The 27,402-nt window shown below is 51.8% G+C and overlaps 2 protein-coding genes and 1 long non-coding RNA gene across 11 annotated transcripts in view; 1 reads left to right on the plus strand and 2 right to left on the minus strand.

Moving 5' to 3' along the window:
• Window positions 1–5,731, minus strand: part of MS4A10 (membrane spanning 4-domains A10) — a 13,050-nt gene extending 7,319 nt beyond the window's left edge. Inside the window, exons 1-3 of one of the 2 annotated variants that reach the window (XM_033119985.1) lie at window positions 5,056–5,323; window positions 682–864; window positions 96–215 (exon numbers count right to left, since the gene is read on the minus strand). In XM_033119985.1, the coding sequence (XP_032975876.1) occupies window positions 96–215; window positions 682–843 (282 nt within the window). In that variant the 5' untranslated portion in view covers window positions 844–864; window positions 5,056–5,323. Of the gene's footprint in view, window positions 1–95; window positions 216–681; window positions 865–5,055 lie in introns of both variants that reach the window. The other variant, XM_033119986.1, reaches the window with a different exon arrangement.
• The window catches only part of LOC117030172 (uncharacterized), a 24,437-nt gene extending 15,388 nt beyond the window's left edge, over window positions 1–9,049 (plus strand). The window contains exons 4-6 of one of the 2 annotated variants that reach the window (XR_004424336.1): window positions 25–140; window positions 1,084–1,272; window positions 7,691–9,049. This is a non-coding gene — a long non-coding RNA (uncharacterized LOC117030172). The remainder of the gene's footprint in view (window positions 1–24; window positions 141–1,083; window positions 1,273–7,690) is intronic. The other variant, XR_004424337.1, reaches the window with a different exon arrangement.
• On the minus strand, window positions 6,900–25,609 carry MS4A15 (membrane spanning 4-domains A15). Of its 7 annotated transcripts, XR_004424335.1 has the most exons (8): window positions 25,034–25,609; window positions 19,107–20,333; window positions 16,877–16,999; window positions 14,492–14,548; window positions 13,658–13,750; window positions 13,178–13,291; window positions 11,365–12,177; window positions 6,900–7,235 (listed from the first exon to the last, which is right to left on the minus strand). XR_004424335.1 is itself a non-coding variant. In XM_033119975.1 (7 exons), the coding sequence occupies exons 2-7, from the start codon at window positions 19,401–19,403 to the stop codon at window positions 12,061–12,063; spliced, it is 801 nt and encodes a 266-aa protein (XP_032975866.1). In that variant the 5' UTR covers window positions 19,404–20,333; window positions 25,399–25,609; the 3' UTR covers window positions 9,649–12,060. The 7 variants fall into 7 exon arrangements, 6 of the variants coding, with proteins under 6 accessions (XP_032975866.1, XP_032975865.1, XP_032975868.1 ...); XM_033119975.1 differs by lacking the exon at window positions 6,900–7,235 and having other exon boundaries at window positions 9,649–12,177; window positions 25,399–25,609; XM_033119974.1 differs by lacking the exon at window positions 6,900–7,235 and having other exon boundaries at window positions 9,649–12,177.
• Window positions 25,610–27,402: the final 1,793 nt, after the last annotated feature.

The following is a 27,402-nucleotide window of genomic DNA, read 5'->3' on the forward strand; positions in this document are numbered from 1 at the left end:
CTGTCTCCCCCTCCCCCGCATCAGGTCCCAAATGCCAGGATCCCCCAGGTCACCTGCTGGCCTCCACACCCAGCCCATGTTTGGCTCCTACTCACAGAAGCAGCCCCCCAGAATGGATACCAGGACTTCAGCACCACCAGGTGAAGGCCCTTGACTGTAGAGGCCAGGTAACCCCCGAAGAACACGTGTGGCAGAGCGATGGCAATGTGAAAGGCCTGGGCAGGGAACAGTGAACCCATTAGGGGACTTGCCCTGAAAGAGGTCATGGGTGCCCTGGACTAACTGCCTGAAATGAGTCTGCTTCCACCTCCTAAGGGCTCCTGGTGGGTCCGTAAGCAAGGACCACGCCTCCGGAAAGCAGGAGGGGATAAAGTACGTAATTGTCCTACCACCTGCGGCCATGCTGGTACCACCCAGATTTGGAGGGATGGGGGCGAGAAGGGAAGGGGAGACAATGTCTTCTGTGGAGGATTTTCTATGGCTGAACCTGAGCCAGGGTTGGTGCAGGTGTAGGTGTCGATAGCCTCTGCCACCTCTCACGGCCTTTTCAATTTTAGGATGAGTGTGAAGGAGGGACGCTGGAGGGTTTCTTGTCATTGCCCTCTGTCCTCAGGGCTCCTTAGCATCCTTCCCAGATGTCCCCCTCCCCTCCCTCCAGGGCCCCGGGAAGTGGACACTCACGCCCAGCTCCTTGAGAAGGCCACTCAGCTCCTGGGACTTCTCCTGGTGCCAGTCTGGAGGCAGGTGGCCAGGCTGGGCTGGACTCAGTGCCTGCCACGGCTTGAGCCCCCCAGCTCCAGATGTGGGAATCACTCTGGCTTCTCCAGGGGCTTCTGCAGCCATGACTCAGGTCAAGGAACCTGGCTGTGGGCCAAGGAGAGAGGCCAAGTCAGAACTTGTCTTATTTCTGGGGCTTGTGTCTGCGTGAGACTCAGTGTCTGTCCCCTCTGCCCTCAGGGCCAGAGCCTTCCCCAGAATAGTGGCTGCCCTGCCCAGCAGCCCCTGCACTTGATTTAACCTGGGGTAACCTGGCCCCCAGGGATGGGGAGAAATTGCCACTCACAACCTCTGTGGGGTTTACAGGGACACAGTTCCTCCTGGGGCAGAAAAACGAAGACCAGACAAACTTCCCAACCATCCAAAGACAGAGCTCACCCAAACTGGCCGACTACAGTTTGTCAAGAACCTGGAGGCACAGGAGGCCTGGGCAGGTGTGGGCAACTTTGTAAGCAGTTCGTACCTCCTGGCCCAGGATGAGCCAGATGAGACCAGGTGAGAATCAAATAATTGTCCCACCACCTGTGGCCATGGTAGTGCCTCCTGGGTTTGGGGTGATGGGGAAGAGAAAGGAAAGAACCTTCTCTGAGGACCTGCTATGAGCCAAAGTTGAGCTAGGAAGTCAGTATTTAAAGAAGACAATATGTCCACGTCTACAAGTACTTTCTCTTTTCCTGGCACTGGGATAAGCATTTTATAACCATTATCTGGTTTTATCTTCATCCCAACCCTATGAGATAAATACTGTCCTTGCTCCCATTTGGAGATCGGGCTCTGAGGAATTAAGCCACTTGTCCAAGGTCACAGAGCCAGCGAATGACTGGACTGGGCCTCAAAGCCTGGCAGATAGGCTCCAGAGCTTGGGGGCTTAAATCCTTCACATACCATTGCCTCAATGAATGAAAAGGAATGTTCTGGGTGTTTTAATGAGCACAAAGAGAGGGTTGGGGAAAACTCTGCAGGAAGCTAAAAGCACCACTTGCTGAGGGCCCTGCTTATTTTGTGGTATGTGGATGTTGTGGGCGCTTCAGGACTTGGGCGTAGACTGGTGACTTGGTAAGAAAAGGCAGCCCCTAAGTTCTTTCTCAGGAGAATGGAGCTGGGGGGTCGGGAGGGGAGGAGAGTGGTACTGGATGTGGGGATCACAGCAGGAGATGGCTGTCTATGGGGACGGGGCTAATGAGAAAATTCTTTAAAGCGAGTGGGCTGTTTTCAGCCCCAAAAAGAAAGTGGGGGGGGGCACATGCCCCTGGATTTTAAGTCTGTGTGAATCCAGGAGGTCCTGTCTAAGCATCCATACTTTGCAGTTTTCCTGCCATGGAGATGGTGGTGTTGGGAGAGGGAGAGAGCCTTGGGAGGCTGGGAGGGACAGGTAATCTGGATGACCAAATCCTGAACAGGGTGGAAAGGAAGGGATAGTGTCGGAGCGTCAACGGGCTCCAGGGTTGGTAAGCACCAGCTCTGTGCTAGGCACTGTGCGTGCGGACACCCCTCAATCCCCAGGAGCTTGACTCCATTCCATAGAGAAGGAAACCAAGGTCCAGGGGGATCAAGTGCCTTGGCCAAAATCACACAGCAAGGAAGCGTGTGGTCTGACTCCAGCGCTCTGTGACCAGACTGCTGGGACCCCTGATCAATATCTCCAGTGCCTGTAGGGACAGCTCCTGATTTAGGGGAGAGGGTTGAGGGGAGGCTGGGCCTTTCTCCTTCCTGGGGTCTGGAAGCTGAGCCCAGAGACACATTGCTGTGTGACTTTTTTCTGTGACCTGACCCCATTATGCTTGGGAATTCATCCCTCTCTCAATTCCCAGCTCTTCAGAGCCCCTCTGACATAGCAAGTAGCTGGATTGAGGGATGTAGCTAGTGGCAGAGGCCGTACTAATCAGACATGGGCTGCAGCTAGACTCCCCCTGGGCACCTGGGAGGACAGAACCTGAACCTGAGCCTGGACGCCACCGGGAAGCACAAAAGAAGGAAGTCAGGAGGCCGGGCTGGAGGGGGGTCTTGGACGGAACAGGTTGTTCAGGGAGACAGTACGTGCTCGGTCATTGAGGAGTGCCTCTGCCCAGCACTCACTTTTCAGAGTTGTGGCAGCGGGAGTGGTTCAAATATCCAGCAGGGAATTAGAGTCAAGAGGCCAGAGCAAGTTTTCTCAAAGTATGTCCCACGGAATACTGTTCCTGACAGATCAGCAGCAAAAGGGTTCCATGTTCAGATAAGTTTGGGAAACCCTGCATATCGTCTTCCCCTTCCTTTGTATATTAAAGGCCCTGAGAATTCCTGCAGTGGAGCATTCTATTTTAATTTAAGGGCGTTCCCCAAACTTAATTGGCCATGGAACCTTTTTCTCATTTGGTTTCCTGTGAGGAACACTTTCGGGCAAAGTGGACTAAAACTGACAGCCTTCTGCTTCTGGGTTTTTTGGGCTTTCTTTGCCTTCCTCTTGGTTTTCTCAGGTGCATATTAGGGAGGGGACAGGGACTTGACTGTGATCTCTAGGGTTACTTCCAATTCCAAATAATTCTCTTGCAGGATAACAAGCCGCTACAAGGAACTTTATCCAACCAGGAGGGAAGGAGTTGCAGAGGGCAGGGCTTAGATAACCAGAGCAAAAGTCTGTTGTAAAGAAGGTCATGAACTCTGAGCCCTTAGAAGTCTTATACCTGGCATGGGGAGGCTTGACCCCTCCCTACTCTCCTTAGGCAGCTCAGGACCCACAGGACCAGCCAGGTTGGCAGCCCCCAGAAAACCAGCCAGGACCTGGGTGCTCCCTGCATCCTGCACATATACCCTTTGCTACCTCAGCTCCAAGACGGCAGAGTGGCAGGGACAGAGCAGGGCAGGACCCTCCAGCCCCCAGGAGAGTGGACCAGGTCATGAGCACAGGAAGTGGACAAGCTGGGCCAGATCCTGGCTCTGTCCCCAGAGCTTTGACCTTGGGCAGGCTGATTACATCTTAGTCTCCTCACCTGTCATCTGGGGGAGCTGGGTGGGGGGCAGGAGCTGTAAGGATTAAATAGGATTAGGTCTGCAACATTTGGGGCCTGGCACATAACAAATGCTCAATAATTGTTAGCCATTACCACCAGCCCGCCACGTGCCTGGAATCCTGCCAACCACCCTCCATCTGGTCCTCGTCTGGTTCTTGGTTAAGACATGGCACCTGTCATTATCTGGAGGGGTGACCATAGGGCCATGAGACCTCTGGGCTCTTGGGGATGGTGAGGAATGGTGTGGAGAGCACAGAGGTCTGAGATTTATCTCTGCGTTCTGAGCTGAACACCACAGGGCCTCGGGCAGCAGGAGTAAGATGTGTCCACGGGAGCTTTGTGGTGGAGCAGGCAGAGAAAACTTGTGACCTAGTCAGACTGTGCTGTGGAGACCTGGAGGACATGGGGAGCTTCTGAGGGTGTGTGTGTGCACGTGTGTGCATGTACGTGTGTGTGCACACGCATGTCGAGCAGAGAAAGGCAGCAACTGAGAGGTATCGAGTCACACCATGTGACAGAGGGGCCGGTGGGGGACCGGGAGCCCCTTTAGAGGATCTGGGTTCAGGAGATGCCAGTTAGAAAACAGCAGTGAGTGTGCCAAAGCCAGGCTCCCCCACAGCTTCAGGCCGAGGGCTGGTGGAAAGAGAGGTTCACCGGCAAGGAGCTGGGGCCTCCACTCTGGGATGTCAGGAGCCTGGATTCCAGTCATGACTCAGTGATTCTGGACAAGTCCCATCTCCTCTTTGGGACTCTGTTTCCTCGGAATTGACTGTGTGTGTATGAGCTCCTGGGACTGGGACGGAAATGGCTGAGCAGCCCCCACCCAGCTCAGTGACTGGCAACAGCAGGACGAGGCCCTAGGTGGTGAATGCCGCCGTGGGATTCATGCTGTCGGTGCCCCCACCACGCCCCAGATCCTCTTCATGGGTGGACACAGTGGATTGTTGGTGCTAAAGGCTCACAGCTGCTCCCTCCTGGGAGTTTAACTGATACCTTTCCCCCAACCCTGCACCAGAGCATATAAAAGCACGGCCTCCTTGCATCAAGGTGGAACCAAGTCTGTGCTTCTGAGCAGCTCACCACGTGGGATCAGGCTGAAGCCAGAGGGCAGCTCAGCCCACATCAGTCCTTGGCTGAGTTCACCTGCCCCGTCCTGCTTCCCTGGCTTTTCTTTTCCCAAAAGCACACCCTCACAGACCAGTTGTGCAAAATCCTTGTCTCAGGCTCTGCTTCTAGAAATCTGAGCAAAGACACTGCCCTTCTCTTCCAGCCATGGCGGACCACTCACCTGGCCCCGGGACCTCCACTCCGAGCTTCCAGGCACGGTCTGCCCTCTGTTCCACCTCAGCCACACTCAGGCAGCCCCAGAAGGTCAGGATATCTTTACGACACTAGACTTTGGATCCTTTCCCTCCTGGCCCCACCTGCTGCTTCATGCCTAGCTACATGTGAGCTGTCGAAGTCTCAGTCATGCCCCAAACCCAGGCAGCTGAAATCTTAGCACCCTCCTTTATAGTTGCAAATCTCCTTGGCAAGTCAAAGGCTGACCATTTAACCTGGACAGATGGAGTGAAGACGATTGTAAATCTTCATAGAGTCAGTGGGGAGAACGGCCCAGGGAGCCTCACGTACATGCCCGCCCACCCCCCCCCCCAGCTCTCCACCGATCTTGTTCTGTCTTCTCCCCCATCGGGGATCAAAACTGACACCCTACTCTTTAGTATTACTCCTTCAAAGATAAGGACTCTTAAAAAATAAAGTGTGACCAATGTCACAACTAAAAGATTAAAACGAGGTAAGTCCTGGCGCTCATGGAGTCACATTTCTGCACGAGGCAGTAAGCCTGTGGCTCTGCACAGCTCTGTGCTGCACAGGGAGACTGCTTGTGTGGAGGAAAAGCTCAACACCAGGGGGCAGGGAAAACTTTTCTCGTCCCGTCTGTGCTCCCTACCAGATATCAAACATCTGGGCAGTGTGCAAATTTCTCTGGTTGTCTCATAAGAGTCTGTGACCTTTGATTTGCTCAAATCAGGATCCCGGCATGCTCACAAATTCCGTAGGGCTGATTGGTGGAGGTCGTGCTTGCCCTGGCACCCTGTCCCCACTCGGCCTTTGAGCGTGGCACCCACACCCTGGGAGGTGTGCAGGTCCTTGATGTGGCAGTTCTGGAGTGGGTGGGCTCGAACCATGCCCAGCTCCCACCCTGAGATCCTCCTTTTCCATCTGGCCCCCCCTGTTATGCTGGGGGGTGGGGGGCTCCCAGAGGGTCACACCTACCAGCACATATGACTTCAGCTTGCTGAGCACAGCACAGCCCTTCAGAGCCAGCTCTGGGTCTGGGCTGCCCGAGTTCAAACCTTGCTTCATAGCTGTGAGACCTAGGGCAAGATATCTGACCTCTTGGCCTCAGTTCTCTCCTCTGCAAAATGGGGATAATAACACCCATGGAGCTGCTAGAGGGTTAAATGAGTTAGAATATGTAGGGTGCTTAAAGCAGTGCCTGACATGTGTTAGTTGCTGTGTATCAGTATACAGTCACCGGACACTCTCAGGGGCCACTCATACTCAGCTACCATGCATGTTCTATGTCACACATGTCACACACAGGCAGAGAGCAATGTCTCCACACTCACTTAGCTGTCACTCCCACTGAGGGGTCCCTTACCTTCTCTCAGGCCTGCTGGGTTGGGCAGCTCTCTCGTGAGGGGCCAGGGGAGGCTTCCTGGAGGAAGTGGCATCTATACCAATGTTTGAAGGAGGGTTGGGAGTGAGGGACAAATAGGAGAGTGGAGGGGGCAGGCAGGGGACGGCATTCCAGGCAGAAGGGTCTCACAGGTTCAGTATGGCTGCTGGGTCAAGTGTAAGAGGAGGCTGGGGAGAGCAGAGGAGCTGGAGAGGTGAATAGGCCACAGCTCTGGGGGTGTGTAAAGTTGCCAGGGCATTTGGACTTCAGCCTGAGGGCATAGGAGAGGCCCAAGTGACTTTGGGCAGAGCAATAATTCCCTGGCTGTTACGTAACCCAGAGATGGATTGGGCCAGATTGGAGCTGGGGACACAGGGTAGGTCCGGAGGATGATGCCACGATGCCGGTGAAAGATGACAGTAGTCCACAGGTGCTGGGAGGGAGGATGCGGAGGGTGGACTGAGTTGAGAAAGGAGAGCAAGGAGAATAGTGAGGGACAATGACAAATGGGGCTGAGCCAAGAAGGATGCTTGGATTCTGGCTTGGGCAGCAGCCAGGTCTGTAGTGACATTGCCTGACAAATGGTTTGAGTTGGAAGAGAAGATGTAAATTCCTTTTCAGGGGGACAGGAAAGCAGATGCTGAAGCTGGCTCAAGAAGAGATTGGAGTGGGAGATAGAGATGTGGGAGTTGCCAGGATGGTGATGGACGGCTCATATGAGTTCCATGAGAGCAGGGACTTTGGCTAACATCTGGCGTCCTCAGAGCACGTAGTGGGAGCACCTGCTAAATAAAACACTGAATGAAACCACAGCAGCAGATGAGCTCACCTAGGGAATGTGCAGAGTGCATAGAGAAGAGCCAGGGTAGGCAACACTTAAGGAACAGATGGAGTCATTATTATTATCACACGGATTTTAAAAAGCCCATTGATTCTGGCGACAATGAGGTCAACGACAACAGCCTGAGAGAGAGAGCAATTTCAGTGGAGTGAGTGGGAGGTGAGGAGGTGGACTCTGGTAAGAAGAGGAAAAAACACACAAACCCAAAAACCCATGGCTGAAAGGTTTTAGAGGGTATAGATGGGACTTTTTAAGCTGGGAGAGAAGGAAACATTGCATTTTCACATTTGCAGAATTCAAATGGGCAAAAGGTATTGTGGTGGACAGATTCTAAGGTGGCCCCCAATAACCTTTCCTCTCAGGTGTGGGCGGGACCCATGATGTGCTTCTAACCCACAGGCTATTGCGAAGGCGATGAGATGTCACTTCCAGGATTACGTTGTTCCCTAAGACTTCATCTTGCTAGCAGACTTGCTCGAGACACTCACTCTCGAGCTGGCTGTGAAGAAGTAAATGGTCATGTGCCAGAGCCCACCTGGCAAGGTGCTGAGGGCAGCCTCTGGGGCTGAGGGAAGTTGACAGCTGACGGAAAAGAAGTTGGGGCCCTCAGGCCTATCGCTGCAAGGAAATGAGTGCTGCCATTGATCTGTATCAGCGTCAGCGTGGAAGCGGGTTCTTCCCCAGTCAAGCCTCCGGATGAGCATGCAGCCTGGCTGCCACCTTGACGGCATCCTTGCAAGACTCTGAGCAGAGGACTAAGCTGTGCCTGGACCCTGAGCACAGAACTGCGAGATAATACATGTGTGCTGTTTTGGGCCATTAAGTTTGTGGTAATTTGTTACATAGAAACAGTTAACTAATAGAGTAACTTTTTCCATTTCTTTTTTTCCCCACTTTACAAATTGGTGAGGTAATTACATAAAGTGCACAAATACATCCAGCCCAATGAATTTTTATCTATGTATACACTCATGTAACCATCACCCAGATCAAGATATAGAGCATTTTCAATGACCCAGAAGGCTGCCTCATGCCCTGCTTGGTCAATACTGCCACTTTCTAGGGCAAAACCACTCTGCTGATTTCTATTACCATCAGTTTATGTTGCCTGTTCTTGAAATTCGTATCAATGGAATAATGCAGTGTGTTCTTTCACTCAGAGATGTATCTGCATGTTAGATGTACTGGTAGTTTGTTCATTTTAATTTGTTCATATTTTATGAATACACCACAATTTATTTACCAGTTCTATTGTTGGTGAACATTTGAGATGTTTCCAGTTTTTGCCTATTATGCATAAAGCTGCCATTAAAAACTCTGTATCTTTCTTTTGGTTGACATACTAATTTCTCTTGGGTGTATATCCAGGAATGTAATTGTTGGGTTATATTGTATGCTTTAGTTGGCCCTGCCAAACATTTTTTCCAAACTAGTTATATCAAATTATACTCCCACCAGCAATGTTTAAGAAAAGGAGCTCCCAAAACTCATCAACACTTGCATAGCCTGCCTTTTTAATTTTAGCCACTTTGATGTGTTGTGGTAGCTCATTGTGGTTTTAATTTGTATTTCTCTAATGACTAATAATGTTGAACACACTGATTGGCCATTTTGATATCCTTTTTTTGTGAAGTTCCTGTTCAAGTTCTTTGCCCATTTTCAGTGGAGTTGTCTCTCTTTTTCTTATTTATTTTCAGGAGTGATTTACGTATTTTGCACATGAGCCCTCTGTCAGATATTATGTATTTCAAAATCCTCTACCAGTCTGTGAAGCATTTTCACACTTATGGTGTTTTTTTTGATAAACAGAAAGTCTTAATTTTAATAAACTCTCATTTATCATGTTTTCTTTTACGACTAGTGTTTGTGTGTGTGTGTCCAGTTTGAGAACTCTTTGCTTATCCCAAAGTACTAAAGATATTTTCCTATTTTTTTAGAAAATTGGTTTTTACTTGTCAAATTTAGGTTCATGGCTCATCTTGAATTAAATTTTATGTGTGGTATGAAGTAGAAATTAAGACCCTTTCCCCCCTATCCCAATATTCAATTTCTCAAGCACCATTTATTGAAATGAATATCTTCTGTCCCCTGAGTTGCAATGGAGCCTTTGTCACAAATTAAGTGAACTGTGTATGTGAGGGTCTATTTCTGGACTCTCTATTCCATTGATTTAGTTGTTTGTTTTTGCACTAAAAACTATGCTGTCTTGGTTACCATTGCTTTATAGTAATTTTTGAAATCTGGTAGTTTAAGTCCTCCAACTTTGTTTTCCTTTAAGGTTTTCTTGGATATTTTAGATCCTTTGAATTTCCATATGAATTTTAGAATTAGCTTGTTATTCCGCCTTCTGCCCCACCCCCCAAAAAAGCTTCTGGAATTTTAAATGGCATTATTTTGAATCTGTAAATTTTGGAGATAAATGGCACTTTAACAAAATTTTGAAGTTTCCAATCCATGAAAATAGTATATCTCTTCATTTATTTAGATCTTAATTAATGTCTCTTAGTAATGTTTTGTAGTTCTCAGAATTCTTCTTCATGGTAATTACTTCTTTAAGTCCCATTTCCTTTCAGTGGTAGAAAACTTAATTTTGCCGAGTAAGGATAATGTGATCACTTCTGTGCCTTGCAATCCACAAGCCATGGTCTGTCCTTGCTGTTCTCTTACCGATGGCCACTGTCTCCATTCTTATTTGTTATAAAGCTACAGTCTCATACAATCCACATTGCACATTGGCCCTCTCAGTCTTTTGTACTCCCTCTTGGGGACACAGAAAGCTTTCTGGTGTTTTTATTTATACCCCTATGGGAGAGTAGGACTCCATGTTGTGTTACCAGGCACGGCCCTCAGCCACCTCAGCTCTACATCCTGGTTCCTTGCTGTCTAGACGTGGGACATCTGCCTTGCAGTCTTTCCAGATGACAGCCTGGGATGTGAAAAAGCATCCAGCTGTATAATTCCTTCTACTTGATCTGTGGTTTTGGTTCCCCCACCCCCTGAGGGACTTAGTCAACAGGGGACAGACATGATAATCCCCAGTAAACTGAGGCTAAGCCCTTTCTTCCTCTTTTTTTCTTCCTTTCTCCCTCTCTGTCTCCAGACTTCTGCCCTTTGTTCAAAAATGTCTCTGTTCTCCTCTGTGAGAAAATCTGGTCTCAAATCTGCCAACACGTTTCCTCCAACTCTATACTTTATGGTCTTAAGTTCTCAGCTCCAAGTCTTCAAGTCTCCTCTGAAAGTCAAAGCTTTTTATAATCCCTACCCCAGCTCTGCACGTACACAGCTCTGGGAGAGAGCGCCTCCTTAAATGGGGCCTTGCTTGCCCCACCCCTGTGGCTGAATGGCACTTAGCCACCTAGCTGACTACCCCTCCTTTGGGAAGACATCACAGAAGAAGCAACATTAAAATAGGGTTTTGAAGTAGAAGCAGGAGTTTGTTAGACGAAGAAGGAAGAAGTTGGGGTGCTGAGGAATGCAGCCCTGTCCCAGTCTTTGGGATGAAGGAACAGGAGGAAGGGGAAGGGGTTTGTGGGAAGTACTCATGTTTGGACTCTGGAGAGCCATGAGGTAAGAGCATAGACTCTGAACTCAGATGGAGCTGTGTTCAAATCCCAGCCTCTTATTAGCTCAGTGGCCTTGGGCACTTGATTTCACCTCTTCAACCTTCCATGTCTTCAGTTGTAGGGTGGGGATATGAATGCCTGCTCATTTGGGCTTAGGTGGGGACAGAACAAGTGTAAGGATCGCACACACAGAGTCCTTTGCTGTGACAGTGGGACAATAACCCAGGTCTTCTGATAAATACGGGACAACCCTTAGAAGCTCCTGAAGTTGAAAAGTCATTGCGATGAGACCAGCTTAAAATGTAAGCCACACTGATTATTTCCCCCTGTGGTGTGGATGAGATGAGCCTCTGATACCAGGTGGAGGTGTCTCCGTGGCCCCAGATCCAGCATAGCTCATTGTAACCTTTAGGGGCAGCCTTGCTCCTCAGGCTGGGGCAGTAAGAGGGGGCACTGAAAGGCACAGGGAGGTCTTGAGCCTCCTGGGGAGGAGCCGCCATGTCTGTGTACCTGTGGATGCTGACGGGGTACAGTGGGCTGGCTTCAGTCCTCCTTGCAACCTCCGCAGCCCTGGGAGGGAGTAGGGCCAGGGTCAATATCAACTCCATTTTACAGATCAGGAAATGAGTGTTTCCAGAGCAGCTGGGGGACAGTGCCTGACTCAGACCAGGACTTCAGGGTGCCCAGGGGAGCTGGGAGGGCGTGCTATGGCATTTGGTTCAATGCTTTTGTTTCCAGTTGTGAAAACTGAGGCCTAGAGACATGGTAGCAGATTACAAGGACAGAGCTGGTCCTGGGGCCTGGACACCTCAGGTCAGGCCACTCAGCTGTGCGGCCTCAGCGGTTGGGCTCAGCAGTCCCTCCTGGGCTCTCTGAGCTTAATGACCTTCCCCAGGCCTGAACTTGTCTCCCAGTGAGGCCGGGATTTCCCCAGTGAGCAGAGAGTAATGCATAGCCTCACAGAGGGGCATTTCCGGAAGGCTGACGGCGCGTGTCCAAGTTGCCGAGGGACACTCACCCCTAGGAAAGAAATCACTGTGGGAAATGTGTGGGACAGACAACATCAGGGAAGACTTCACTCAGGTGTCACATTTATGGAGACTGACAGGGTGTGGGAGTGGGGCTGCCCTAGATTAACGAGGTTGGGGTACGGAGAGCATGGACGCAGAGGGGAAAAGCTGGACTCCAACAGGCCGGCGTGACCAACTACTCAGACGACTCCTTGGGCACATATGCCACATTGTCATAGGCAGGGGGTGGGGAGGCTGCGGGGCTGGGGATGTCGAAGTCTGTGCTGAAGGCGTTTGGCAGGAAAATCACAGGCTGCAGAAAAAAGGAAAATCCAATGACAACTCTAGAGGGCTCTCTCCCTGCAGGGAGGTGTTGCAATAGTGCCCCCTGGCGGGTACTCTGAGAACACCCTACTAATCTGCAAGTCGGAATAGGCCGGCTCAGAACTGTCATCCGTTCAACTAATATTTTAAAAAATATTTACTGGGGCCAACTATGACCCAGGTGTGGGGAGTACAATGGGGAGAACAAAACAGATAGAAGTCCCATATCTCTAGAAGCTGAAGTTCTTTCTCTCTGATCGGCCTTGCACGGCTTCAAGCCTTCCATAACAGCAGCACTGGCTTCCTGTTGCTTGCCTGCCTCCAGCCCCCGCCTCTCTGAACCCTCCACCCCCCTGCATTGGACAAACCCTCTTGATTGATTTCCCTGAGCCCCGCTCTACTCACCCTTCGCTTTGGACATATCTGTCTCTGCTCAGAGACGTCAATAGTCTCACCTCCCATTCTGCACAAAGCCACCTCCCCCACACTGTGGCCTGCATTTTCTCTCTTTACTCTGACTGGTTCTCCTTTACTCTGACTGGTTCTCCTGCCATGAATGCCCTCCTTCACCACCTTTCTGGATTCACTGATCTCCAGTGTTTGGGAAACTAAGCTCAATTCCCACCTGTCGTGCTGCCTTGTCTGACGCCTCTTGTTTCTTCCATGGCCCATGAACTAACTTCTAGAGGCTTCTACTCAACTGTGTTCAGACTCCCGCCTCATCCCCTGTGCCCAGGGCCTTGACTGCTGGGTGTCAAGGCTCACAGAGCAGCGGGTCCATTGCTGCTGGCACCCCTCTGTGGCCATGAGGAAAATAGTCCCATCTTTCAGCAGAGACTTCTTTGGGTTCTCAGATTTATGAGTGGGGAGCTCAGTGCAGCACAGTCCCCTAGACTGCTTCCCAGAGGGAAGCAGGGAGGGGCTGGAAACAGGGACCCTCCCCAGCTACAGCCTTCCTCAGAGGCCCAGGTTGGGGTGCACGCACTCACCGCGTTGGCTTCAGCGCGGGTGGCCTGGCATGCGAAGTGGGCGGCAATGACTGCGATAAAGAACTCCAGAATGGTGAAGATGGTAAGCACAGCCAGATAGCCCCTGCCCACATCCTGGCGACCAAAAAACCCACAGTTAAGGCAAGCCGAGAATTCTAGAATCGAGAAGGGGGACCAGAGCGAGAATAACGTACCCAGTCACACAGTCATTGGTGGCAGAGCTGCACTGGGCCAGTCCTCCTGCTGCCCGTCCTGTGCCCTCCCCCCACTCCACCAGGCTGTCTCTCTGTTTTCCCCAAACCCATGCTGGGGGCAGGGTCATGGGGTCCATATGCTCATGCGGTCTGTTGGGACTGGCAGGCCCTGCCGGTGCAAAGGGCCCTGGCCGCCTGGTGCTGCAAACTCTTGCTTCACCTGGCCCCTGACATGGCTCTACCATTCTCCACATCTCCCCACTGCTGGGGGTGTCTGAAAACACACCCAGTTAGTGACACCAAAATCCATGAGCAGAATGGCTGTCCCAGCAAAGGCTGCCATGGCACTGAGAATGTTCGTCCCCAGACTGCTTCTCACCTGCAGGATGGACAGAGACAGGAGGGAAAGGAGCAGAGGGAAGAGGCAAGGAGGAGAGAGGGCAAAAGGCAACAGCTCTCCCCGTCCCACGCCTCCCAGCCCAGCCTTCCCTGGCCAGGGGCAGTGGCCCCATTGACTTGAGTTCTTGTTGACCCCCCTCCTTTCCTCCTAGCCTCCCCCTGGACCTTGGGAGAATGGCCCTGCTCAGCAATCTCCTGTCCAAGAGCTCAGTCGCCTCCCTGTTGCCCGCAGAAGGCACCAGAGCCTTCCTTGGTGAGATGGACCTAGCGCATCTCTCCATCTGATTTCTTCCCTTCCATTTGACCTTTGCCCTGGGCCAACAGAACCACACATGGTTTCCTCAGCAGCCCTGCCCATGGCTCCTCGTTGAGGTCTCATGCTTTCCCTTCAGAGTTACTCGTCCTTCCCACCCCCCAGGGCCCAGCTCAGCCACCTCCTCTTCCAGGAGGGCCTTCTTGCGTCTTCCATTTCTCTCAACAACCATGAGCACTTTGCCTGCAGACCCTCACTTCCTGCTTTGCTGTGTATTTTGAAAGTAGATCTTGGCTCCTCCTCTCTCCAGTGTAAGGGGCAGGGATTGTCTGGATGCTGTCCCACGCCTGGCACTCAGCAGCCCCCCAGGAAATGCGTGTTGAAGGAGCCAAATGAGTGAGGTTGGGGTCCTAGTGGAGTGGAATCCTCATGGCCCTACCCTCGTCCCAGGTCCCCGATCAGACTTACCAGGCAGCTGGTTTGGTTCTTCTCGGCTGCCACTGACAGGGACCCAGAGATGATGAACTGTGTGGGGGAGAGGAGACCCTGGTAAGGCTTTGGCTGGGACACTGGGCAGGGCACACTGTGCCTGGGCTCTGTCGAGGCTGTGGGTACTCGGGAGAGGGAAGTAGCCTCTAGGCTGCCACCTTCTCTGCCTCCTTGGGCTCTCTCTGTAAGCGTGTCCCCTGGTTAGGGGCCCCTGTCCAGGGTACTAGCCGTAGCTTGTTTTCATTGATATCTCGTCAGAGCCTCAAAGTGAAGGCAGTGTTCCTTTAAACATTCACTCCCGAAACATTTACTGAGCAGGAGGTGTGTGCCAAAGACAAAGCAGAGCTGAGTAAGACCAGGCAAACCCCTGCTCTCACGGGGCTTCTATTCTAATTGGGGAAGAATGACACTTAGCAAATAAACAACCAAGAAGTACAGGTGGTAGTCTTGACAGGAGCTGTCATGACATACGAAACCACTGGGGGGGGGGTGGGCTACCTGAGGTTGGGCGGTCAGGGAAGGCCTCTCCGTGCTAAACTGCAAATGAGAGGACCAGGAAGGAGCCACTACAACTGTCCAGATGGTGTGGACCAGGGTGGGGGCAGTGGAGGTGGCAACACGCAGACGATTGCAGGCTCTGCTTGGGAGGGTGAACTGACGGTACCTGCTGGTGGGGTGGACAGGGAGTGGGAAAAGAGAAGAATCTAGGATGACTTGGGATGGAGGGATGGAGGTGCCATTTGCTGAGCTGAGGAGAGGGTGTGGGAAAATAGGGGGAAACAAGAGTTTAATTTTGATATATTGCCTCTTTGACATTAAGAGGAGATGTGAAGATGGAAACTGGATTTAGAATCCAGCTCTCAGGGCCGGAGACAGACATGATGTTTCATAGACAAAGAAGCTGAGCCCCAGCGAGAGGCAATGATCTGCCCGTCAAATAGAAGGAGACCCACCCGAATCGGCACCGGAACCGCATCCCAGCTATGTCGTCCCTCTCCTTCTGTACAAGTTATCCTTTTCTGGGCTTTTGGGACTTTTTCAGCTAAGGACTCCTTGGAGCATCTTGTAAAAGCTATGAGCCCTCTCTAGAAAAACATGCACAATACATGTATACCTACAGGGGCCCCTGGAGGTCAACTACGTGAAGATCCAACTGAATGATTAAATATTGGGGCTCACACACATCCCGCCTGGGTCTCCTGACCCTGATGGCTTTTATGATTGAAAATCAGGGTTTTTGCTTAGTTTCAGGTATACAAAACAATGTAATAGTTAGACATGTATCACTTCTACTCCTCACCAATTTTGAAATCTTTACTGGGGCATATCTTGTGATACAGCTTGGCAGGAGGGAGCTCAGAGAAGGAAATGACACCTTCGTTTCTCCCTGATGCGGTTTCCCCCTTAGATTCTCCCATTGCTGACATTTCCGCCCATTTCCTGTGGGCCACAGCCTGTCCCCAGAGCATGGCCAGGTGACCATTCTGCTCTATGTGTCACTTGCTTTTGCCTCTCTGACCCCCACTTTTGAGGGTTTTGAGCTCTTGCTGGAGGCAGCCGGGGGCAGGAGGTCACTGTGCCCTGGCTTCAGAAAGCCTCACTCACTCCAGGGAGGTCCCTCTCGTGCAAGTCTCTGACTCTCTCTAAAGGGGAAATCATTGCAAACGACAGCCACTATTTGGTGCGGAATCAAGGCTCCCACACGCGCTAGCTCTTCATCTCCTCAAACTATGGGGGAGGCAGAGCCAGAACTATGGACCCGATTTTAAGATGAGGAGGCTGAGGCCTGAGGCTGAGCGGCTCGCCTAAGGGACTCGGTGGTACACCCCACTGGCCTGACCGCAGAGCCTGTGTTCCCCTGGGGGCCCGGCAGGCCCGGGTGTGGACAGGGCGCTGCAAACGCTGAAATGCTGTCTTCAGGCTGGAGGTGATAACGACACCCTCCCTGACACTCCAGCAGGGCCGGCTGGTCAAGCCGGCCAGGGTACGAGCAGAGGAATGGGCTCAGGGGCTTCAGGACTGGTCAGACTCCCAGGGGGCTGGGACCCACCAGAGGCGCTGGCGGGTTTCCGCAGGACGGGGTTTGGATGTGGGGTGAAGCGCAGGATCCGGGTAAAACAGGTGCTTAGTGTCCTCCATCCATCCTTTTTGGGAACCTTCTCTGTGCCAGGCTCTTTGCTGGGAGCCTGGCGTACATAGGAGTGGGGTCTGGCCCAGTTTTAGGATTAGGGTCTGTGGTTAGGAGGTAGATGTAGGCTCAGGCCTCCACCTAGGGGCGGCTGTGCCCAGGAGAATGTGGTGGGGGGTGGGCACAGGGGAAAGAGGTGGACCTCAGCACGGCCCCCCAGATGGCCCCGCACTCACGCAGGCTCCTCCCCAGAAGGGGACGCCGCTTTCGATGAAGAGCATCCCCACGTGGCCGCGGCGGACCATGAGCAGCACGCTGCCGAAGCCCAGGTGGATGAGGCCGATGAGGATCTGGACCGTCTGCGGGAAGCGGGAGGCTGCTCAGACAGGGGGCTCCACACCGCCCCCTGCCGGCCCCGGAGGAGAGCGTGCAGGGAGCGCCCTCCTCCCCCAGCCAACTGTTAGCAACTGAGAACCAAACCTCGATTCTGTTCTTTTGAGGAGATACCATTATAACAACCATAAGGGACAGTTTTAAGAAGGACAGGCAGTTTCCCCAAAGCCTACGGGATCCAGCTGCTTGTTTCCATGTCTCTACAGCTTTACATCCTGCTTTGTGCTCTGACCCATGGCTCTCAAGCGTCGCTGTGTGTTGTCCCTGGTTTTCTCTGCCGGCATTTCAGGGACACCGCGTTCCCTAAGCCAAACGCCTCACCTTTTCCTTCCTCCTCCCCTTACTGCCTGCACTGAATATCTCCTTGAGCATATTTCTCATTTCAGTGGCTATCATTGCTCCATCCAGCTGTGGGTTGGAGCTGACCCTACCCAGCTGAAGTCTGGACTTGTATTTTCTTTCTTTCTTTCTTTCTTTCTTCTTTCTTTCTTTCTTTCTTTCTTTCTTTCTTTCTTTCTTTCTTTCTTTCTTTCTTTCTTTCTTTCTTTCTTTCTTTCTTTCTTTCTTTCTTCCTTCCTTCCTTCCTTCCTTCCTTCCTTCCTTCCTTCCTTCCTTCCTTCCTTCCTTCCTTCCTTCCTTCCTTCCTTCCTTCCTCCTTTCTTTCTTTCTAGAGGTGGTTTATTAGCTCCCCATTGACCCATTCCCAGAAATGGGATGATTTCCCCAAAGATGGGGACATGTGGGATTCTAGTAACTTCTGTCATGTCTTTCCAAATTTTTTGGTAACAATTGAATTCCAGAACTGAGTGGAAATGTTGGAGGCCCCTGAATTCAACTTCTGCTTAATCCAGGAACACTTTCCATCCCCTGACTTCTAAACGGCGCCCTCAGTGACGAGGCACTCAGCACCATCCAAACCAGCGTGGTCCACATATGGGCAGTTCTGACTGTGAACCGCTAGAATAATATTGTTGGCGGCATGTGGAATATTTATATGTCTTTCTAACATGAGTGCCAAGAATCTGGATATTTACAGGCATGACCCCTTGACTTTTCTCTTTGGCTGCATGTCTTTCATCTTTTCAGCTTTCTTATGGAGCACGGTGGCCCAGCAGCCAACACTGCTCTCCTTCTCTGCAGGTCCTTCTCCTGCCACTAGACCACCACTACTGCTGTGGCGATTACTCCTCATGAAACACCAGCCGCCACTGACCTGATGCCTGTCTACTCTAAGCCATGTTTTACAGGCATTATCTCATTGAACCCTACCGTGATGAGGTAGATATTATTACTATCCTAATTTTGGAGATGGAGAAGCTGAGGCTCAGAGATGCTCAGTAACTTGCCCAAAGTGTCCCAGCTGGGCAGTGGCAGGCCAGCTAACTCTAAAGCCAGCGTTCTCCTCACCGGATGACAGTCCCTGACATCTGTTTATGGTTTCCACTTCTATGTTCTTCAGCAATTTGTATTTCTGTCATCAAATTCCTTTGGAGGTCATGGGTTCCTAGGGTCAGCCCCGAGGTTTCAGGATTCCAGCAACTGATGACCGCATCTCTGTTCATGGTCTCTAGTCCATTCAGGCACCAGTGGACTTGGTGCGGCTGTTAGTGTAGAATCCTAAATTTCAGCATGTTCAAACCAAAGCTCCTGGATGCAATGAAGCAGTGGGGTTGAAAGTAGAACCTGACAGTCAGGTCATCCTCGGGTACAGTACGCCGCTTGCTGTTCCCTCTTTTTGGGGAGCTCTGGCCCCCAATCTTCCCTTGGCTGGCTTCAGCCCAACAGCCTAAATGCCCTCTCCCCAGAGAGACCTCCCTGTCCACCCCCTCTAGTGTTTCGCCTCCTCCACCCACCATTTAACCCCATGATCCTATCTCGGTCATTACTTTACTGGTTTATCTCTGGGAGCTCCACTGGAGAAGGGTCGCTGTCTGGAGCACAGCTGAGTCCTCAAGTCCTCACTATGTATCGACTCTCTGCCGCCTCTCCAAGGTGGGCACTAATGCTCCAGTGCTGGGGTGCTCCCTCCTGGCCCAGCACCCGCCTCAGGTCGTCGGGAGAGGCTGTTCTTACCCCTAAAGCTTTGGGCTCTCCCGTCAGAAAGGTCTCCACGGGCCGCAGGTCGGGCGCCTGGGTGGCCCTTGGAGTCTGAGCCTCCAGCGGTGGCTCCTCAAACTGCATAATCCCAGGAGGCTGGCACATGGAGGTGGGCAGAATGGCTGCAGGAGGGCGGAGGCCACTGGCATTGCTGGGCGGGATGACGACAAACACCCCATTGCTCGTGGGAGCTGCAGACATCGTGGTCAGAGACCCTGGGAGACAAAGGCTTGGGAGATAATAGTGAGAGTGATGATGGTTGCATATTTGCATAGAACTGTTTAGTTGATAAACAATATGCTGCCAACCTCCTTCATTGCAGCCCCCTTAGGATGGCACCAAAATCTCTGATCGTCAATGGAGGAGGTTCCCTCAGAGAAGGGATATCCTAGGTCCAGGGCCTCTGAGTGAGGCAAGGCCGAGCCTTGAATTCTGGTCTCTCTCACCCAAGAAGCCACCTTCTTAATCTCTGCTGTGTTACACGGAAAGGACCTTGAGGAGAGCATGCATTTAAACCCCCTCCTTTCCCCCAGAGAGGGCAGGTGACTTGCTGAAGAACACACAGCCAGTGCGAGGCAGGCAGAGCTGAGGTGGCGTGCATGTCCTCATCTGACCAGAACTCGCGGCCATTTCCTGACCCTCGGCCCTGGCTAAGGAGCTTGTGTAAATAATTCCCTGGGGAATTTCCTGCTGTGGGAGGCTTTCTCTTTGGCCACCGAAGCATTCACTGTTAATGTAGCCAAGATATGCATGGATTATGGATTACGGAAACTTGATGTATGTGCGGGGGGCCTGAGCAAACACTTTGGGGAAAACCGCCCAGCTGTCAGGAGATGAGTTTACCAGGAAACAGCAGAGTGAGGAATCTGCCCGAGCAGACAGTGAAATTAAAAGCAAACTTCTCATTGGCATTAACTGATTCAGCACACAGATCTGGAAATAGAAGCTAGGATTTGAATCCTGGCCCGCTCCCCCGCACCCCCCGCACCCCCCCAGTTACTGTGAGACATGGGACAAGATGGCCCTCACCGCTTGCTTCAGTTTCCTGCCCTGTAAAGTGGGGATGATAACACTGGCACCAGTCGCCTAGGACTTGGTGTGAATTAGATTAAATAACACACAAACCTGATAAAAGCCCTCCTTTGGAGAATGTATACAATTATGGATCAAACACCGAGTCCCTGCACTCCAGGAGCCTCGTGTCTAGTAGGAGAAGCAAGAGGTTTGCAATTCAGTCCAATAAATGACTGAACTTTTACTATGAGCACCAACCATAGGGGCTGGGGATATAATGAATCAAGACCAGATGTCCTGTCCTCGTAGGGTCTCCCAAGGCAGAGCAGGGCCACTGCTAGGAGAGAGAGGTCGGTGGAGGGAGGGAGAAATGACTTGAGCTGGTTGTGGAACTCAGGGATGTCTTCAAGGAGGACATGGACCTAAATCAGGGGTCCTCAGACGTGACTGCTTCTCCTCTCTCACTTCCCTCACCCCACCTTCCTTTGCTTTCCTCTTTCTCTCCTCCATCTTGTTCTCCTTCCCCACCCATCGGCTGCTTCCCTCCCTGCCAGACATACTGGGGGAGAGTAGACACTTGCTGAGGACAGTGCTAAAGATGGCCTGGTCTGACAGTCCAGGAAAATGGGAATGAGAGAGTGAGGTGGCAGAACGATGGAGTCTGGGCTGAGGAGGACCCACCTACCCCACGGGTATTTGCTTCTTGGGGTGTGAATAATGATCACTTAAGCCCACATCTCATTCTCAGGGAGACACAGGCATGGATAATTAGCTGTGCTTAGAGATGAGGAAACAGAGGTTCAGAGAGGGTGAGGGTGTCTCTCATGGTTACACAGCACCTCAGTGAAAGAACTGGGGTAGGCCCTGGACTCCCATCTCTCAGTAGGATAGTTGACTTTATGGAATTCATCCACTCCTGGGTCTGAATCCTGCCTTTGTCAGAGTGAGACCAAGGCTTGTACTTTGCTCCTTGGAGCAGTCGTTCTAAAATGCTCAGCGTTCACAGAGCAGTAAATTAAAAACAAATGGGGACTGAATGAGTCTGCCAACTTTCCACTTTCTTGAGTAAGTTCATGTCAAGAGATCATCCATGTTATCACCACCATCTAGAAGGGATATTTGACACCAGAGAGGGAGGAAGGACATACTTTGAGAGTAGAAGGACAAAAGCTTTATGCAGAACAAATTTAATTGGGCGAAAACATCACTCTTGCCTGTATAGTTGTCATTTCACCAGGGACGGGTGAAAACTGCCTGAGATCCGTGGTGGTTTGGGGCGTGTCTGTGGACATTCTCTGGGGCTGCAAGGGCGGGCGCCATGGCTGGACTGACCCCCCCCAACAGGCTGATGGGCCTGAATAGCCCCGGGGAGGGAGCACTTGTGTAATTAACATCACTCCCAGGGAGGTGGTGAGACAGGAGCTGAGACCTTGCCCTCCTTAGGAGAAAACACCTATAAAAATAGGCTCTCAGCTGATAAGGTGGGTTAAGTGGCAATCCCGGGCAAGAAAGTGTCACATAGTTCCTGAGACTCTTTAGCTCTTCTTTCTACTACTCCCCACCCCCAGCAGCCACCATCAGCATCTCTGTACTCTCAGGCCAGGGACCACCCATTTGTTCCAGAGGCCACCTGGACCCTGACCCCAGCTATATGCCACCAGAAAGAGAACACTTTTTTCCTTACTAACCAATCAGCCAGGGACAACCCTAAACACTAATACATGTGTGCCATAGACAGGCAGGTGAAAAAGAGGAAAACTCACGGTCCCCTGCCTCCAGTAGCTTATAAGGTAGCTACCAGAGGAACTGCTGCCTGTAGCAGAGACACAGAAAATACCCAGACACCCACAATAGGGCAGGTTATCAATGGCTGGATGGCCCTACTTTTTACAGTCTACAGAGTGTTGTTATCTGTATGAGACCATATATCCTTACAACAGCCCTGTGAGGTAGGTGTCATTCAGCCCATTTTGCCGACCTGTAAACTGAGGGTCAGAAACAGCAGTGTGGTGGGTGGGATAGGCTGTGGGCCTTCAGACTGGGCATATTTGTTAGAGATGTTAAAATAGAAATTTCAGCTGACACCAGATCCTGCAGTGAGCTGTACCACCGATGGCCCACAGGGACTCACAAAAAGCAGGTGGCAGAGATGACTTTGTCACCCTCACCCACACAGTCGGGAGTGGAGACAGAGGATTTTGGAAGATTTAGAGCAGGGGTGTCCAAACTTTTTTCAACGTTTTTCACCAAGGGCCACATGCGGTAAAACACACAAACAGCCGGGCCACTCACTCGAGGTGAAGTACGTATTGCCTCACCTGGTTTATTTAAGTAAACTAAATATATCTTTGGAATTTGCTGTGGGCCAATTAACAATGGATCATGGGCCACAATTGGCCCGCGGGCCGCAGTTTGGACACCCCTGATTTAGAGGGATGCGAGCACTGTCTGTGTAGGTGGGGCCTATATCCTTTTCACCTGGGGACAAGATAGGGAGGCTGGCTTTAAGGAGATTTGGAGAAATTGATATGCACCCCTCTTTTTGGGGAAGATTATTGGGGGAGGTGCACAGGAGAGAGATCCCCAGTGATGGTGGCATCTCCACAGATCTTGTAAAACCCCTCTGCAGAGAAGTCAGCTTCAAGTCCGCTGTCTCAGGAGGTGTGTGGTGCAGCGGGCAAGTGCATTTCCCTGTCCCCTTCATCTCCTCCTCCCTGTGGCCCCGGTGAGGGTGGAAACCCAGTTAGCCTGCTGTGGGGGAGGGAGAGTCAGGGCGAAGCCCGCCAACTCCCCTTCTTACCTGCCTTGTGCTGGGCTGAGGACCCAGGTGCCCCAAATCACGCTGTGCTGTAACACAAGACTGGACACCAAAGACTAACTCAGGACGTTTGCCTCACCTGAGAGCAGCCAGAAAAGCCACGGGGCTGCCCTAATTTCACCCCGGCATAGTCTCTGTGAGTTTAAAGGAGTTTTCAATGCCCACCTAGTGCCCACCAGTGCCTGGCACGCAGGAGGCCTTCATTGCCTTTTAGCTCCTACTGTTGCTAACAACCTTAGGAGGTAGGTACTAGTATTCTTCCCCTTTTGCTGATGAGGAAATTGAGCTCAGAGTCGTTCAGTGAGGTGTGTGATCTCGGGCCAGTCACTTATTCTCCATGAGCCTCAGTTTCCCCATCTGTAAGATGGAGCAGGGGGATGGTCCTGGTGGGTCCCTGAAATCCCCTCTAGGACTTGAGGTGAGGTGAACTCGCTCTTCCTGGGAGTTTTAGTCCAGGACCCTGCTGGGCAGGCGGAGACACAGCGGCTCAGCCCACTCCATCCGGGACAGAGGGCTCATTACCTGTCACCTTGAAGATGAGCAAGGTGACTTGCCCAGGGTCACAAGGTCAAGATAAGGGATAGAGCTGTATGCAAACCTTGGTCCTCTGACTCCCTGCTATTCCCTAGCTCCCTGTGGCCCCTCTGATCCAGGGGCCACACAGTCGGGACAAAGGGGCAGCAGATGACGTCTGCCAGCCCCAGGATGCTGACTCCACTGGCTTCCCTCAGCTGATCCGAGGTCGCCGGGTCCTGCGCTAACTCATGAACCTCACTGCCTTTGGCCAGGCAGAGCCCTGTCACAGGCCACCCAGAGTCATAGGCTCAGCTGCCCCTGAGCAGCCAGGTGTGGTCCTGTGAGCCTCTCGGCATCATCTTTATTCACAGGCAGCCAGAAGCAGCTGTGTTTATTCACAGTTGGAGCAGCGTGGGGAGGTGTTACCAGCTGGAGGAGAGAGGCTCTGAGCGTGTCTTGGATGAAACGCACAGGAACACATCTGGGAAGGGGCTGCACATCTGCACATCTGGGAGGAGGCAGCCGTGCTTAGTGGTTGAGGTCATCGGCCCTGGGGTTAGCCGGGGAGGACTCCACCCCACCACTCTGCAAGCTCAATCAGCTGCATGACCTCAGGCAAGTTGCTTAACCTCTCTGGGTCTCAGTTTCCCCATCTGTCAAATGGGTGGCTTTGATGGTGTGGGGGAAGAGGTGCTCTAGGCTTTGTAGGATGCCATACCTTCTGGCCCTACCACATTGTCAACAGGCAGGAATTTGCTCCTATCTAAATCTGACTTGTGGCATTGGGCTGGCAGACCATCCCAGCTCCTCCAATCCCAGCCCTTCCAAGACTGCCCAGACCTGCTTCCCTAGCCTGGAAAAGATGCCAACAGATGCAAACACATGACAGGAGGGGGCAGGCCTCCCAGTGCCCACACTCACTAAATCGGATCATGCATATCACCCAGCCCCTCAGCAGGGCTTCATTCAGCTCTGCTGCCCACCTCCCACTGACTGGGGGTGGGATAGCCCCTTCCCCCCTCGCTGGGCCTCCGTATCCCCATCTATAAATGATGGGTGAAATAACATTGTCCCTATGCCCCTTTCCAGCTCAGAATTCCTGCTAGGTCCTTCTCTTTCCCTTGGAGAAGGGAAACGGTGGGGCATCTGCGTCTGGGTTGGAGTCACACCTAAGGCGGGGGGAGTGGGTGGAGAGGAAGACTCCAGTTCCCTGGGAGGATGGTTAGGGCCCCAAGATCTCTAGGGGATGCCTGAATCATCTCAGTGACTGGGTTGGAGGAAAGACAACCCTCCTTTACCACCCCGTCACCCGTTCAGGGTCCTTAGCTGGCGGGTCCCTGTCAGTGGGAGGCCAGTAGTTCTGATGGCCCTGGGAGCTGTCCTGGCCTTCTTAGTGCCAGGCTGGGTAAGTCCCATGGGTCGCAACCTCTTCTGCCCCCAGTCTCTCCCTCTCGCCTTGTCTGGGACCTGATGCGCCCCTGCCCCGTTTCCCCTGTTTGGGCGCAGGGCCTGGGTGGCCTGGGCCACTGCTCCTGGAAGGGCTGTGGGTACTCACCGCTGCTGCACCTGCCGCTTACTCCTTGCTCCTCTGCGCTTCCGCAGCTGCCTCTCCTGAGTTCACACATTTTCATGTGAAAACCTTGCTATTCGTGTGGGGCTTGGGACTCCGCTCTGCTGGGAGCTGCTGCCTCTGGGAAGTTCCCAAGTCCCTCTTGCTCTAGGCCACCACCCACTGGCCCCACAGAGGAGCAGAGGGAGCTGCTGGTGGGATCGTTGGCTTCCAGCCACAAGCCCCGTGAGAGGGTCTAGTTCCTTCCTTTAATGTACAGAATGGGAAACTGAGGCCCAGGGAAGCTAGCGGCCTGCTGGGGTCTCACTCTTTGTTTCAGAGCTGGGAGCGGGATCCACGTTGGCTTTCACCTTCCTGCAGCTGAGGAGGGAAACTCTGAGTGTAATCAGGAGGCGGCCTGACTTTCTTCCCCACGAACTTGTCTGACGATAGATAAGAAGGGCCAGGTGGTCAGTCCACAGCTGTCCTGGGGCAGGGGCAGAGTGAGTGTGAGCATGAATGTGAGTGAGTGTGAGAACATGCGTGTGAGGGTGTGTCAGTGAGAGGGCACGTGTGTGTGAACGTATGAGCATGCGTGAGTGTGCGTGCACGTGAGTGTGAGCATGTGAGCATGTGTAAGTGTGTAAATGTGTGACTGTATGTGAATGTGGGTGTACTGCGTGCATGTATGGGCGTGTGAACATGGGAGTGTATGTGTGTATATGTTTGAGTATCTGAGCACATGTGAATGTGTGTGTATGCATACAGAGTGGTACTCAAGTGGCATATGCACAGAGAATTTGTGCATCAGTCTCTGGATTCAGTTTCTCACCAAAGTAGCCCCTGAGTCCTCTGTGCAAAGCCGGGGAGACGACCCAGGATCGTGGGTGCAGTGTGGTGTGGCAGATGCTCAGGAATGGCCTGGGTGAGCTCTCAGCTGAACAGTGTAGCAGGCTGATTGCAGAAATGGCCCTGGTTTCATCCCCCTCCGTGTATCCACACCTCTTGCAGCTACAGCCAGAATCTGTTTCCCAAACTCTTGAATCCGGGCTGCCTTGGGACTTCCTTTGCCAATAGAATGTGGCAAAAGTGGCCACGTTCCAGTTCTGGCCTGAGACCTCAGGAAGCCTCTCCTGCTTCTGTCCTCTTTCTTCCAATGCTTCCTGCTATGAGGCTGTGTCATGTCACCTAACCTCTCTGAACCTCAGTCTTTTCATCAGGCAAATGGGTGTGAGATAACAATCCCCATCCTCTCGACCTACAAGTGGGTCATGCAGATAGAAGGGGAGAACAAAGGTGGAAATTACAAATGGGAGGACGGGGCGTTGCTGGCACTCTTGAAGTTAACCCTCAAAGGAAGTCACTTCCTCTACCACTGGGGAGGCCAGAAGGCAGGAGGGTTGGAGCCCCAAGGGCAGATTTAGGGCTTGCTGGAAGGCTCCGTGGGACTTTCAGAGAGGACAGGAGCATGATGGGTAATTGCCCTCCCCAAAGGCTGCCATGGTTATAACGTCACCTCCGGAAAGCAGCCCTCGGCTTTCCAGCTGTCACCGCATTCTTCACAGATGGGACTCGTTTATGTTTAATCTATGTTGATCTAAGGGGCAGCTGTTCCTGTCACCTGTGCGCAAGGCAAACAAGCCTGGAACAAAGTCATCAGAGTGACAAGCTACTCTAAGATCCCGCGAACCCCGGGCTACGTTTCAAGGGCAAAGTGGAAAACTCTAAGTTTGTAGTTAGGGAAGAGCAGATTATATTGACTGAATCTGAATTTTTCTTACTGTGAATTTAGTCTTTTACATGTAAATCTTTCTAGGACAAGGTATTTGACATCTTTTCCATTTAATTTTTAATCAACTTGGTATGCAACAATCAATTCAGGTGTGTCAAATAAATTTCAAAAATGCCAAATTAAAAAACTCCACACACAATGGATTAAGGAAATTCTTTGACATGTCTGATGATCTCATGACAGTGCTGGAGCTACATGCCACCAAGGCCCTATCCAGCTCAGAAAGAAAAACAACACTGGCGGGGGGACGGGGGGCATCTAGAAAGTCACTCCGGCCCAGGGACAGCTCCCCTGCTTTCTAGCCAGGTGATCTCTCTCAACTACCGTTTAAATACTTCAGTTTCCTCTTCTGTAAAGTGGTCACTGTAATAGTTCCTACCTGACACTGTTTTTTGTAAGGATCATTGAGATGCTGTCTGAGAAATACTTGTAAATACTGAAGTGCTCGGAAAACATTTATTGTGACTAAGCCTTGTACATTTGGAGGGAGGCTTTGAACTGGATAATCTGAAATCCTGAAAATTATAACCTAGTTCCAGATGGTTTAATTCAGGAACTAAAACCTAAAATGTAGCTGAAATCT

Source organism: Rhinolophus ferrumequinum, chromosome 11 (genome assembly GCF_004115265.2).
Source record: "Rhinolophus ferrumequinum isolate MPI-CBG mRhiFer1 chromosome 11, mRhiFer1_v1.p, whole genome shotgun sequence".
NCBI lineage: Eukaryota > Metazoa > Chordata > Mammalia > Chiroptera > Rhinolophidae > Rhinolophus > Rhinolophus ferrumequinum.